This window comes from Lacerta agilis, chromosome 4 (assembly GCF_009819535.1).
Source record: "Lacerta agilis isolate rLacAgi1 chromosome 4, rLacAgi1.pri, whole genome shotgun sequence".
NCBI lineage: Eukaryota > Metazoa > Chordata > Lepidosauria > Squamata > Lacertidae > Lacerta > Lacerta agilis.
In genome coordinates, this window is record NC_046315.1 from 34,004,276 (window position 1) to 34,019,923 (window position 15,648).

Here is a 15,648-nt window from a genome sequence, read left to right on the forward strand (position 1 = left end):
GTTATGATTGGCTGTGTCTGCCCCTCCAATGCTGCTGCTGCTGCGTGGGAATTCCGTTAAAGGAATCCAGGGGCTCGCAATGCTTTTGTCCGTATCCCCCGGTCGGGGGCCAGGGCCACGCAAGAGCCCCTGGGAGCATTTGGGAAGAGTCGTTGTGTCTGACCCCCCAGCTCCTATTCTCTCCCCAAAATGCTTTCCCTTACTGACTGTCGTCAGTTCTGTCCCCAGTGGGTCAGATAGTCTAAACCAATGCCTACGCAACCACTCACATATCTTGTATTTTAATAAAGTTGTGGCCAAAATTTATCCCAAAAACCAAACCAAAATTAATGTTTCTGGTGTGAGTTATTTTACTGGAGGGTGGTTGGGGACCTCAACACGCAATCGTTCTTAACCTGAGGTACCACTTTAGCTAATGGGGCCTCCCGCTGCCGCCGCGCCGCCATCCTGAAGCAAAGTTCTTAACCCAAGGTACTACTTCCGGGTGAGCGGAGTCTGTAACCCGAAGTGTTTGTAACCCGAGGTATCACTGTACAAGTCCATACCACAACAGGAGTCAAACAGGCAGACAGGAAAGAAAATCTCTTGATAGCTCATTTCCAACAGATTCCTCCCATATCTCTGATTAAAGAACAAACATACAGAACACATCACACAAAACAAGTCAATCTTAGCATTTTTCCAGAACTATGTTGGTCATATACTGCATATAGCCTATTATATAGAATTAGACGACAACTTGATATGTATATGTATATTTGCTCAGAAATATATTCTAATTGGGATGCGGGTGGTGCTGTGGGTTAAACCACAGAGCCTAGGGCTTGCTGATTAGAAGGCCGGCGGTTCGAATCCTTGTGATGGGGAGAGCTCCTATTGCTCAGTCCCAGCTCCTGCCCACCTAGCAGTTTGAAAGCTTTTCAAAGTGCAAATAGATAAAAAGGTACCGCTCCAGCAGGAAGGTAAACAGCGTTTCCGTGCACTGCTCTGGTTCACCAGAAGCGGCTTAGTCATGCTGGCCACATGACCTGGAAGCTGTACGCCGGCTCCCTCAGCCAGTAACATGAGATGAGCGCTGCAACCCCAGAGTCGGACACGACTGGACCTAATGGTCAGGGGTCCCTTTACCCTATATTCTAAATAATTCAATGAGGGTTGCTTTCAGATACAATTAATGCACATTAAACACACATTTAAAGTGCATGACTTTCCCCAAACAATCCTGAGAACTGGTAGTTTTTTAAAGGTTGCTAGGAATTGTGTATCTGTGAGAAAGAAACTACAGTTCCCACAATTCTTTTAGTAAATCAACGTACTTTAAATATATGGTGTGGTTCTGCCCTTAGTGTGCATTCAGTTGTACCTAGCAGTAAGCCCCACTGAAATGAACAGGATTTACATCTGAGTAGATATGTATATGGTTGGGCAGTTGCACTGACTCTTAATTAGTGCAAAACCACCTTACATATAGATACCCTGGTTTAGTTGGGTTAACAAATTGAGCTGCTAGTACCCTTTGTTATACATAGGCAACTGATTGTAAGCAACCAAATACAGAATCAGGCAGTTTTGTGACAGATTATTATTATAATTTTGCATGTAGAATGTAAATGAATGAATGTGTCATTATGGCCAAACAGCCAGCATACTAAAACCAGAATTTCTGCACAGTTCTTTATAAGAACGATCAGAGTGGAATTTAACAATCAATATACTAATTAAATAGATTTAAAATGTGTATCCAAGGAGGTAAGAACTCCGCTTAAGAATTTAAAGGATAAGAAAATTTAACTATAGGCTGTAACGATTTATGGCTGTTTGTGCAGCTGTGTAATCTTTTGCTTTCTTTGACTTATGGCTATTGCACAAATCTAGCTACATTTCTAGTGACATATGGATTCCAGTCAGACAGGAGGTAATTTAAATAATATTCCTCTGTCCTCCCTGGTACTTTTCGTACAAGCGGGGTTATATGAAAGGCTCTGAGATCTGTGTAAAATCTACAGTGGAATAGAACATGGCCCACTATTTCAATTTGACCACTCTTACTTGAGCAGAAACACTTGCCATGAAGAATCTTTCGATATCTGCCTTCCAATAGTGCAGAAAGTAGAATGTTCAACAGTGGGTATTTGGAGAAAATGTGTTGGGGGAAGGCAGATATTAAAATTTAATTCAGAGTTTAAGTTGAGTTTCATTCTAGAAATTTTAGAAAGAAACCTAAACTCCCATGATAAACAGTGCCACTATTTGTATGTATATACAAATGTACAAACATGCAGAGTACTTAATTTAGATATTTAAGCAAAGGTACTAATGTAGCTTTGCACACACACACACACACACACACACACACACACACACGTATACGAAGTCTTTGTTCTTTCCACAAACTTTCAAATATTCTTTTTTTCTTTCCAGACAGAGGAGACTAAATATGTAAATGGAAAGTTTATTAGTAAAATCAAAATTGCTCCTGAAGAGAATGTTACGCTGACGTGTATTGCGGAAAATCAGCTGGAAAGAACTGTGACCTCTTTGAACGTATCTGCTAGTAAGTACTTTTATTTTATTTTAAAAGATTTAAAACGGCAAGAACAGGACTGATGGCTCTTTCATCTTTTCATCTACTTTCACATAAAATATCCATCACTGTCCTCACTCTCTCGTGTGTGGCTCTGTGGTGGAATGTTGTTTACAAGTTGCTTCATTGTCCTCACATAGACAAGGAGAAGGGGGAAGCGTACACTTTGCAACTCATTTCTCAGAACTGGGTTGCCATGGTAAATTTCTGACACTTGTTTCTTTTTCGAGAAGATGCCCAGAAATGCAAAATGAGTTTGGCTACACTAATACACTTCTAGCTGATAAGTCTCCATGCCACAGAAGCCCATCATAAATCAGGCTTTTGTTAACTATTAGTTTTTCATGCACAGCCTGCTGCATTCTGTTCTGTCATTGGTTGGTTTTTTGTTTTGTTTTGTTTTTGTTTTTGAAAGCTTTTCAGAATTATCTGAGATGTCGCCATTACCTTCTGTGCAGCACCAAATAAGTGTTCTAATTAAATTCATCAGCTTGGACACTTGTTCATTTAGGAACGGCTCAGCCTGCCTATAGCAATCTCTAGGCAGATCTACCTGACATTTTCCTGCTCCCTGGTGTTTCGTAATTTAGATAATGTGACCAGCAAATGACTTCCATGCACGTTTACTCAGCAAAGGGCACCACTGAATTCAGTGGGAGCCGCTGTGAAGGTAATGTATGTAGGACTGCAGCCATAATCAATTATTAGTTCTAGGTGACGAAGATGTTGCCTCAGCGCTTGAGTCAGAATCATAGCTATCAACCTTCCTTTTTTTGCATTAGGAAACGGCCATAGCTGTCAACCTTCCCTTTTTTTGCAGTGGGAAACGGTGCTGGAATAAGGGAATTTCCCGCAAAGAAGGGGAAAGTTGACAGCTGTGGTCAGAATAAATTATCTTTCCAGCTATACCCTGTAAGCTTCCAGATGGCCTCTGTAAATATATACTGAGGAATCCCAGTTTTAATTTTTAAAATGTATGAATAGCCCTCAGAGTTCAAGATGGGGCAACATCTGTCCCCCTGTATGATCAGTCCACCACCCTTTCATGCAAATAGTCATGCAAGCTTTTCTTTTTTGGTCTGAATAGACCTGGGCAAATGGAAAACCAATGGTCATTTTAAAGAATCAATTTGGCAGCTATTCTGTATTGAGCTATGACATTCCAGTTGAAAGTATCATACAACCAACTCACCGGGAATGCAGTTCTGTTTAGGGGCTCTCCTCTCCTCATACCTCCATAAGAGGCTGTGCCACTCATGCACTTAAGTTATTTTGAACTGTTCCCTGGTGACACAGAGCTATTGGTATACTAGGCATTTCCGCAATAAAAGTGGAAATCTTCCACCTTAAGCTTTGCATGACACATCCTCAAGTCACAATTCAGTGTCAAATGCATACACCATGCCACATCCATGTGTGAGAGGCCAGCCATGCTATGGTGAATTTCTGTGCTGCTGCTTGCTGCCTTAAAAGAGAAAAAGGGAAAAAAGCAATGGGTTCACAATACCTTGTGGCCATCAGAGAATAATTAGGTTGCTTGTCACTAAGAAAACCAACCACCAGATACCTGTGACCCACAACCACTTTCCATGAGGAAATCACAGTAGTAGTGAATTCTGTCTGGTTAATTATCAAGTTACCAGATAAAAAATCTGGAGTTCTGAAGGCTCTTTGAAAATATGCTCTCCCTTCATCTGAAGTATAAACTGGACATAACCAATAAGAATTAAATGCACAGTTGCTGCACAATAAACAGGTTGGCTTAGAAGACTAATCCTTAGCTATTCATGAGATAATGACCATCCTATCATGAAGCCTTTGCTGGGGAGCTTAATTTCCTGAATTTAGAGAGAGTGCCTTGCACTGTCTGTCTTTTCTAGATCCCCCCGCTTTGTAAATTACATCAGTTTCTGGGAGTGCAGTTTTTGCTGTTGAATTTGCAGTGGGACTTGCATGGGCATCTCCTACGAATTGCGATGTGTCCCTTCCTGGCCTGTTTATTGACTCCAGCACACACATTGATCAAGGGATGTTTGGATGAATTCACCCCAGGGTGCTAAAGTTTAATCAACTCTCTGTCTACAGTAATCAAGCGATGAAAAGTCAGCATGCAGTACAGGGGAACACATAAATACTTCTTCTGACTAAGCATTTGTAAGATTAAACTTGTCATTTTTGGAATAAAGCGCTTTCATATGATACATTATAGATATAAAGTAAGGATTGCTGCCTAAAAAAAAATAAGATTAATCATTTTGTTGTGTGGCTGATGCTACATTAAGTATGAACACTTCTGGCTCAGCTGAAAAATAGATCATTTTATTGTTAAATAAATATCATAGCAGATTGGAAGATTTGAAGGTGACTTTCATACATAAACAGCTTTTTTTAAAAAAACACATTTTTCCCACCCTTTTCAGTAAGTATTCCTGAATCTGATGAACCAGAAGAAAAAAGTGGTAAGTACATAAAAACAGAACACCACTTACTTGGCACAGTTAGATTTTTTTTAATGTTTTATTCACTTTCCTAGCCTACTCCATCCTTAGGAAAGGGCAGGCTTCTTCTTCTTAAAATAAAATGTTAAATTTTAAGGCTGCAATCCTAAAATAGAGGGAGCAAATTACAAAGGCAGTTTAACTGGCTTATCTAGTCTCTTGCCTATGTATTCTAGAGACATTTAGTCCCTGTCACCTGCCCCCAGTTGGAGAGTGCCAGGGACAGGAGTAATTTGGATCCCAGCCGCTTCCTGGATTCCCCCTTTCAGCCTTTCTGACATCTGACTTCAGAGAAGCCAGTAACATTGGGGATCTCCCGCTCCAAAACTGGAACTCTGTCTCAGATCGTGCATTTATCCAATATACCCTATGACCTCTAGAATGCTCTCCAGGAGAATTGCACCCTTAACATATATTTTAAAATTCTGAAAGGATAGCTGCACATCTACCAGTTTATAATATTACTGGTCTTGAACTATAAATGAGTGCTGAAAGATATTATGACTGTCCTACTCAAATCCTTTATCCCAGAATATATAAGCTGATCCCTCACCTAGTTCTGGAGTAAGGAACACAACTACATATGTAGCATCAGAGCAAAGAGAGAGGGTAGTACTCAGCTTTGTTTTACTCAAGAGTGCACCCAATGAAATTAATGAACTAAGTTAGGTCCATTGGGCCAGATTCAACTCAATAGTAGAGCTACTGGGAGCCAGTGCAACAAGTCCTGCTTGTGCGACAGAGCTTCCCCCCACTCCCCTTCCTCGTGCCACCCCAATCAGGTTGGGGGTTGGGAGAACCCCAAAACAGTGAATTTGGGGGGGGGAGATTATTCCGTTGGGCAGACAGGAATGTTTGCACTGAAGGAATAATTGTATTTAATTCCATCTATGAATTTCAGTAGGTCTACTCTGCGTGAAACCTAGTTAAATACCACCCAGGGTTAGAAGGAAGTCGAATCCTAGTAATTTATAATCTATCTGTGGTCAGTGAGACCAATGACAACAACATTGTCAGCAACAACGTAGATTTGTCAGATTTGTCCAGGGATACTAAAGCCATAGCTCACTAGTGGGGCTTTGCCTTTGTATGTAGAAGGTCATATGTTCAGTCCACAGCATATCCAGTGAGGTCTGGAAGACACTTCTATCTGTTGGTAGTCAATATAAACAATAATGAGCTAGACAAGGACCAATACTCTGAGTCCATATAAGGCAGTTTTTTATGATCCTAAGTTCCAACATCAAAATTCATTCAATAGAATGAACATTTGGTAATGTCTACAATTCTCTAAGCTGCTGCTATTCTGAGGTCTAAGAAATCTGCAGTCTGTAGAACTGTCCAAAGATCAATCTGTGTTCTAGAAGCATTCCCCCCCCCCCTATTCAGAACCAAACAGTAGTGCTGCTTCTGAATGATGGGCCTCATCTCCTGACTTTAATAAGCAAAGGCCATCTTGTATTCCCCAAAATGTACAGCCTGCGCACCCAGATGAACATGGGATCTGAATAGCTCAATGTTGAAATGCTGCCAGCACAGATGAATACGTCCTGAGAGGAGGGAAGTGGGGCAACAGTGTGGCAGCAAAAGCGCACACACATACATGAAGCACCTCATGCTCACAAAAAGCACCTCATAATGCACAAAATGCACAGATACCCTAAACAGAGAGTCAGGAAGTGTCACAGACACACCCTTGGACAGAAAACACCCACATACAGAATGAGCAAGCATCTGAGATACACACACACACAGGGAGAGAGAGAGAGAGAGAGAGAGAGAGAGAGAGAGAGAGCACAGCCTCTCTCCCATCTCTGTTTGCTTTTCTGTGTGGTCTGGGTAAAAGTTGCAACCTGTAGAATTCCTCTAGAATTATTTTGCACACCATTGTCTCAGAACTGCCATCAGATTTAAAGCTGAAATTGACTTATATGGTCTGCACACTAAAAGCCACTGATCCAGTGGTTGCCAACATCGCCAGTGCTTGCCAGCACAGCAGATGGAATCTAAGGTGTGGATCCTTCTGGATGCTCAGTGTTTTTAGAGACACACCCAGGAAATGCATCATACATAACCACTTTGTCCCTTTATGTGTTCTGTGCTTTGATGGTGGGACGTTTTAGTATCCTGGGGGGGGGGCTGTAATTAAATCCATGTTTTTTGTGTCATAGCTGCACTGGTAGACACTGGATCTGTGACCAATGCAATCTTTAATTTGATGGCTGTTTGAGAATGGGCATCCCATGTAATAATATCCATGCAAGTTATTGATTGTCCATTTCTGGTTGATTCTGGGCACAGCAGCCATTTCTTGATAGGTGATGCCACCCACAGCAAGTATTTTATAATGGCACTTTCCCTTAATTCTGAATGTGCCCAAAAGCCTAAGGGTAGAACTCTCTGACACAGACACTTCCAGACTGGGGAAAAAAGGGTGAGGGAGGAGAAGATTCAGATCAAAAAAGTTTTCATGCACTCCCGTTCACATCTCAGTTTTTGCAGAATGCTTATTTACTTTTGATCCATTCCATGACGCTCCTCCCTTAACTGTCACCTAGCAGCAGTCATTCCATCATGCCATAGTAGAGGGAGAAAATACATTGCATGGCTTCTCCATTGGCTCAACTGAGAGACTAGTAACATTCAGCTCCTCCTCTCCTTGAACTCATTCCATTCCAGCTTTGCTTCTAGAACTCTCTAACAATGAACTAGTGCCTGAGTTTGGTTTTTTCCTACCCCCTCCCCAATCCCTTTTCCTATTCTGTCATGACCCCCTTATTGTTGATATTTGTAACCTGCTCTGGCAGTCCCTTTTCAGCTAAGAGCGGAGTAAAAATGTTTTAAATAAGTTAAGTCCATATTTGCCAAACATTAGCAAATCGGGAAAGAGAGGATTCTGGATTTTAAAAATATATATTAAAAATTTGCTTCTAAACCACAGGTCTTTTTACAGTTAGTAGACTGCAGTTATCTATAAAAGCTTGATGAAACTTTAGGAGTGGTCCCTGAAATAAAATGGGGCTATAGGACCTTTGTGGAGCAAATGGGTTAAGGATTGCAGCCAGTTAAATCACTGTTAGTACCATAAAATGTGCATGCTATCATGATGCTCTTTTTTGATCAACTTTTCTAGTTTAGAAACACTGGGATATGTATAATCTGTAGTCAGTTTTCCATACTTTGTTTGATCAAAACACTCCATCATCGTTTTCTTCTTTTGTTTTAGATGATAATAGGGAAAATGTTAATGACCAGGCAAAGCTAATAGTGGGAATCGTGGTTGGTCTTCTTCTAGCAGCTCTGATTGCTGGTGTTGCTTACTGGCTATACATGAAGAAATCAAAGTAAGACTTCGCTGATAAAATTCTTTAATATTTTATATTTTATAAAAGATACACTCTCTTTGCCAAATTTACTTTATACAGCATTCAGAAAACATAGTTAGGAGTGTGGATGTGATCACCCAATCCATGGCCTTCTGTATGTTCATTTATTTTAAACATTTTGATACGGCCCTTCATCAGAATTGATCACATGGTGGTTTGCAAGGTGAACAGAATACAAATACACTAAAACACAGACAAGGATGAGTCAGCAGTAAAAAGAACTTTAAGTGCCTGTGTGGATTTTGACTGCTGCCTAAAAGAATACAACATGGCTTCCAAGCAAGCCTTCTGAGGAAAGCACATTCTGAAGACAGGCTGCCACAGAGCTGACAATTCCATCTCTCTAGTTGCCACCCATTTTACCTTCTGACAGGGGAGACATATGGAAGGGCACCAGCAGATGACCTAAAGGCATGGGCAAGTTATTATGGGACTTGGTTTTCACATACCTGGGTCCCAATCCATTTAAAGCTAAGGTACAGATTGAACACTCATGTAAGATAAATAGGTACACTCAGAGACTGGGGTAGACCATCTGCCTGCCGCTCATGAGCTCAGTGTCCAAGGCAATGACAGGAAACGTTGCCCGTCTCCCGTCCCCCCGATGATGTTGGGCTACAGCAGCCATCATCTCTGACAATTCTCCACACTGGCTGGAGCTGCTGGGAGTTGCAGTTCAACAACATTTAGCAGGCCACAAGTCCCCCACCCCTGACCTAAGGTGGCGGGCAGGTCGTGTCCCCACTCCCCTATGTCCCAGACATAGAATTCAACAGATGCTCTTGAAACCAAGCCAACTCCTGCTGTTTACATAAATCCCAATTTTTCATCTGCATAGCTTTTCCCATTGTTCTGTTTATTTTTTATGCTAGAAGAAGGGGGGATGCTGAAAACTAGCTTTTATACATACCAATAAATATGAAACGAAACTGTCACTTTTATAAGTACAGCTTTAGATATTTTCACTCAGACTCCTTGATATGGATGTAGGGCAAGCATGCTAGTTATGAAATATGCAAAAATAAGAATGGGAGCTTAGTCCACTACATTACAGGTATATACACAAATACAGTCATCCCTTGATAGCCTGAAACATTACATGATTACTGAGGCTAGAAAGCAGAATGTTTTTAAATGACTGTTAAGATGGATTTAGATAACCTCATTGGTCATGTAAGGATTGCAGTTATTCCATGATAGTCTGAGCATTTGAAGCTTTCATCACACAATGGCATGCATCACATCTCATAAGAATAATAGTTGTCCATGGAACTTCACATTAGCTTTAATCAATCACAATGTAAATGGATTGTCATTTGGTTGCTTAATCTAGCCTTAGTTGAGCCTTAGTACACATGAGCTTACTAGAGGCATGAACCTTACAGCAAGTTAAGCTTGCCTCTCATGTAATTCTAAGAAGGAATGATCAGGGTAGGAGATGGTTGCTTGTTCAGATACTTTCTCCATAGGTAAGTGCTATATTAAAAACAAGACAGTATCAGGTATAATGTGGTATAATTAATATCATGGAAGATGTATTTTCAGTGTATGAGAACTTCTGTTGTTAGAAGCTTTGTATATAATGCATCAAGATAAACTCTTAGAGCAATGTCAGTAGAATATGTTTCAACTAGTTACTTATTTGAAAACTAAGTCCTCTTCTACAAGTTCAGTTTTGTTAAAATGAATGGCTCTCACTTATTGCAAGTGAACAATTACTTCTTAAAACATCCTAACTAGGGTGATTTTCTAGTTAAGCTTGGCAATTTTTTTTAAGAGAAAAAAGGGTTTGTCATCAGTGAGAAAATGACAAATGGACTCTCTGTTACATAATTTAAAAAAATATAAAAAAAATGTCCAGTATCTCCTTAGAGACCAACTAAGTTTGTTCTGGGTATAAGCTTTCGTGTGCTTATACCCAGAACAAACTTAGTTGGTCTCTAATGTGCTACTGGACAATTTTTTTATTTATTTCAACTGCATCAGACCAACACGGCTACCTACCTGAATCTCTCTTACATGCTGTTGAAAAGGACACATGGAATTTCTCTTACATGTTGTTGAAATGGGGTCTAGTAATTTAAATTCAACGATAACCCGCCTTGCTTTTGGGTACTCCCACTGTGGTCTAAAACCACTGAGCCTCTTGCTGATTGGTAGGTCAGCAGTTCAAATCTGTGCGACAGGGTGAGCTCCTGTTGCTCTGTCCAAGCTTCTGCCAACCTAGTAGTTAGAAAGCATAGCAGTGCAAGTAGATAAATAGTGACTGCTGAGGCGGGAAGGTAAATGGCGTTTCCATGCACTCTGGCACTCGTCACGGTCCTCTGTGCACCAGTAGTGATTTAATCATGCTGGCCGCATGACCCGGAAAGCTATCTGTGAACAAACGCAAGCTCCCTCAGTCTGAAAGCGAGATGAGCACCACACCCCATAGTCGCCTTTGACTGGACTTAACCATCCAGGGGTCCTTTACCTTTACCTTTTACCTTTCCAGGAATATGGCTTGGAGGGGCATTGGAAGTTTGGAGTCTTCCCACAGGAACTACCTTTCTGAAGGCTACTTTCCACATTTGTTTACCATAGGTTCTGTAATGGGTAGACTGCACCCAATATGGAGTCTTGGTTTGGCCAGAATCTCCTGTCGTGCTTTTGAATCTAGCTGCTGCAAAACCACAGTTTGATTCAAAGCTCCTCCTCACATTAGCCTACCTGTTGCAAGGTTGTTGTTTTTTTCCACCTTCTGTTATATAACCCCTATCTCTACTCCTTATACCAACACATCAGCAGAGTGTTACCCAGTGAAGAGTGGCGGGAAGTGTGATATCTTATTAGAGCAGAGTACTATTGTGGATGCTGTGGCTTCTGCTTTGCATTGGGGGGGGGGGGTTCATATTCAACCCCTGACATCTCCAGGTAGCTCTGGGAATGTCCCTCACCTGAAACCTTGAAGAGCCACTGTCAAAAGTATGGCGCTTCCCTTGCCTATTTGGACCCTTTTTTGTCCCATCCAATTTCCTGAATTTCTCTGTTGTCTTCATTAGATGGAGCGTGAGTGAGACTAGCCCTTTTCCAAGCACAAATATAGAATCTCAGGGAGGAGGGGAGTGGGTTCATGCCTGCTAGCTCTGTGGTTCTTCTTTATGCATTGATTTATGCTTTAGAGCTAATCCTACATAAGTACATGCACTACTCACATAGGGTCTGTCTGTGCACTCTGTGTTGAAGATGCTTGAACTGTTCATCCAGCAAATAATCTATGTAATATAGGTGGAAAGCAGGATAGAAGGAAATGACGCAATTAGAAGAATGAATAGATCTCTGCTTCAAGGAGCTTATTTAATTTGCATGCCAAAATTAAATTACATTCCAGGATTTTCTTTCTAAAAGTACAACCAAATCAAATCTGGCCTTTTCTCTGGTTTCCACACTGCATTTCATCCTGCTTTTTTGGAACATAACAGGTGCCTTGTTTTTGCAAGTAGCAGAAGGATAAGCCAGTTTGTTAGCCAAGGAGAAGGGCCATAGCTCACCCACTTTGCATGCAGGAATTCCCAGGCTCAATCTCCAGGTAGGACTGGAAAAAGACTCTTGTCTGGAACCCTGGTGAGCTGCTGCTAGTCAGTGTAGACAAAAGGCTAAATGGACACAGATCTGACTCAGTGTGAGGCAGGTTTCTATGTCCCTAAAGGAACTTGACAAAGAGCTGCAGCTATAGAGATGTAGGAACTCCTTTTTAACCAAGAATGGGGGAACTTGTTTTCCTTCTGATGTTGCTCGACTACAATGCGCATTGGTTAGGCTGCATGGTGCTGATGGGAGCTGAAATCCCAACAACTTCTAGAGGACCAGAGATTCCCTATCCCTGTTTAAAGTTCCCCCCTATGCCTAAAGTTCCTCCTCTCAATTAATACTAGCTTTAAGATTACTACCCTATAATTACAAACACTCATGACTACGTATCTCTTTTCTGAGGTCAGGTTCTTGGGCTACAGGTATGCTAACGGTACTACATACACCCTCTAATAAGTAGTTGAAAATGTGTGTGGTATGAAATTATCAAATTATCCTTTCTCTGGCCATCACTGCCCTTCATTGGCTGTTGTTTGTGGAAGGCAGGGATAATTATTATTATTATTATTCCATTCATCAGACTGGGTTGCCCCAGCCAGTCTGGGTGGCTTCCAACAAATCAAAACGTCAAACATGATCATAGAATCAAAGAAACAGAGAATTGTCACATGTTGTGTTTAAACTACATAATATGAGGCTAGTGGCTCTCATGTTAGCCACTCTCACTATAACTCAGGTGTCTCAGACTTTTCTTGTCCTCACAATCCACTCTTTTAGCTCCAGAACCTGGTTTGTGGGTCTCCATCATCTATAACAGCCAGTAATTAGTTGGTCTTTGTCTCGGTTTCCTTTCTACATGCTGAGGTTACTTGGGTATTGTCTCTCAAATAGCCCATTCTCCTTTTATTTCAGATTCTGTCTTCCAGGTTCCTTTTCTCTTAAATGCCTGAAAATTGTCAGCTCAGCCACCTACTGTCTCCATTGCTTTGCTGGGCTCTTTAGGTGTAGGACTAGATCTGTGCCCAGTTGCAATAGTTCAAGCTGTAGACACTCACTGCAATCCAAGTGCTTCCAGTGTGCTATTGTAGCAAAAGAAACAGCGGTATTGGCCTTTTCTTTGCGCAGTTGACTGCAACAGAGTCCAAAAGAACACCAAACAAGGTTGTCAGTTGCTCAGACTAAATAAGAACAGGAACAATTGGTTTATTTTCAAGATGCTTAAAGCAGATAATGAAGCTAACCGAGCTTAGACAGATTATGTTGGGAACTAAGTGAAATTATTTGTTGTTAAATTATAGATAATTACTATACCTGTCACTTTTGAATAAAGCCTAATCACTTGAATTATCACTACAGGCAGTATTCTATTTTCAGCATAACTATCTCTTAGTATAAATCATTGTTGCTGCTTTCTGTGCAAAGAGCAGGGGCATATTTATTTAATAAAATGAAGGATTAGAAGCAAATGCCCAAAGAAATGGAAATGCTATCCATTTTGGAAATCTTTCCTGACACACTCTATCAGTTACAAATTTTGGTGTCCATATAGGCTCCCCTTCTCAAACAGTTTTTGAACCCACCATTGAACAATTATTCACATGATCTCTGTCCCCAAAGGGATGTCAACGGAGAGTCTCAGAAGGAAGCAGCACAGAACATTCAAACCCTCCCGAGGCAAGAAAGTTACTTCTTTATGTGTGTTGTGGTTTGTAGAATCTCTATTGTCTTGTCATACCCCTGTAGCAAGAACTTGATATATGACCCTGACAGATGCTCAGATTTTATAGTTACCCATCAAAACATTTTGCTTTTTATAGCTAATCTGAAAACAAATGCTGAATATGGTTCCCTTAAGGTTGTATTTATGGTGCTCATAGTAGACATTAGCCCTATTCGGATGTTACACTTGTGTATAAAATCAACACACAAATGGATAGTGGGGCAACACTGATTAGCCCCCCCCCCCCTGATGTGTTACAAACAGCTGCATGCACCAAGTCTTCTACCCAACCTAGAACACTGACCATGCAGGGTTCTAGGTCAGATGGAAGCCTTCGTGTGAACAGCTGTAAACAGGACAGAACCCTCCTCCAGATGTTTGTACTGTATATGTGTATACCCTGTGATGCAAAAGTATTCAGCATGGTCCCATCCCCCCTTGGGTGTTGATTTTACACATGATCACATTAGCAGCATATAGGGCTTATATGCACTCTTAAACCAAATGGTGGGTGGGCATACATTAACCAATTCTGTCTGAATGAAATGCTGAAGGCCTACCCTTCTACATCTCTGTTTCTGTCTGCATGTTTATTTAAAAGGTTAAGTGTCAAACCTATAATATAAATGAGGTACGAAGAAATTCCCTGTGTAGGCAGCAGTCAGGTGTTGTCTAGACAAGTGTCCCTTTAGGCATCTTCATTTACAGATCATCTCTCCCAATGAAATGTAATAATACAGGCCGTTCTTCCTTCAGAAATGCTTGTTTTTCATATGTACACATAAATTGAACTCAACATTTTATCCAGGCCGTAGCTGGAACAGGCTGGAAGTAGGTTACCCTAGGACAGGAGTTGGTTCAAATTAATTTTAGAATATATTGGGATGATGGAGGTTGTGGGGAATGCCTGGCTGAAAACTGAACTGCAGCTGCTTTTATCACAAAATGCACAGAAAGGCCTTGGAGCCACTCACCTGGCATCTGAGTTAATTGCTAGTATCTCAGTAAAATATATTTCTAATGATGCTAATGATAAAATTGTGAGGCAGTTTAACCACACTCTGATCTTCTTAAGTTCATAAGTGTCACACAAACTTGCAGATGTTGGACCACAACTCCCATCAACTCAGCCACCATAGCCAATGTTCTTGGGTGATGGGAATTGAAGTCTAAAGCATCCCCATTGCTACTTTTCAACAAGTTCAAATAACTATTCCAATGTGTTTCAAAAAAGAAACATGTTTAATGTTCATGCTTTTCTTCCATACTAAAAACATCACCTGCAGTGCTAATCATATCTACCTAGAAGCTAATCCCCCCCCAAGCATTGGGATTTCCTGCTGAAATCCTTTTCATAGAACAAATGTTGGTTTTTGTTTTTTGTTTTTTTGGAGAGGGGAGATAGTTAGATGCCCCCTCCAGACGGCAATAATGAGGTATCATTGGAGAAGAATTGCAGAACAACTGATGAATCAGAATTAAATCCCTCATTAATGCACTATTATTAGGTCAAAAACCTGTTGTGGAATATGCCAACCAAAACACCAAACTGGAGAGGCAGAAAAGCAAAGCTTTTAGCTACCAGAATCACAGCTTCTGTATAATTTTTCAGTTTAGTGGTATCATTTGGGGCTGATGGTAGATTTAACACTGATGCATATAAAAATGCCAGTGATGTTATTAGGGGCTGGGATTGCAAAGATTTTTCAGGGGAATATAAATTTAGGCACCTCAGCTGGACACAATATCGGGGCAAGGGGAAGTGGCAATGTCCCAGGAGCATGCTTGACTTCATTTACATGCATAGGATCTAATCTTCCTGCTTATTGTGTAGTTGCAGCAGAAGAGAGCTTGTGGCTTCTCATCCAGCAACTACCAGCCAGCGTGGTG

General features: G+C 41.0%; 1 protein-coding gene across 5 annotated transcripts in view; it reads left to right on the forward strand.

Moving 5' to 3' along the window:
* ALCAM (activated leukocyte cell adhesion molecule) overlaps window positions 1-15,648 on the forward strand; it is a 120,093-nt gene that overhangs the window by 95,286 nt on the left and 9,159 nt on the right. The window contains exons 12-15 of one of the 5 annotated variants that reach the window (XM_033146672.1): window positions 2,422-2,554; window positions 5,005-5,043; window positions 8,309-8,426; window positions 13,656-13,733. In XM_033146672.1, coding sequence (XP_033002563.1) covers window positions 2,422-2,554; window positions 5,005-5,043; window positions 8,309-8,426; window positions 13,656-13,733 — 368 coding nt within the window. The remainder of the gene's footprint in view (window positions 1-2,421; window positions 2,555-5,004; window positions 5,044-8,308; window positions 8,427-13,655; window positions 13,734-15,648) is intronic. The other 4 variants (XM_033146673.1, XM_033146674.1, XM_033146675.1 and 1 more) reach the window with 4 other exon arrangements.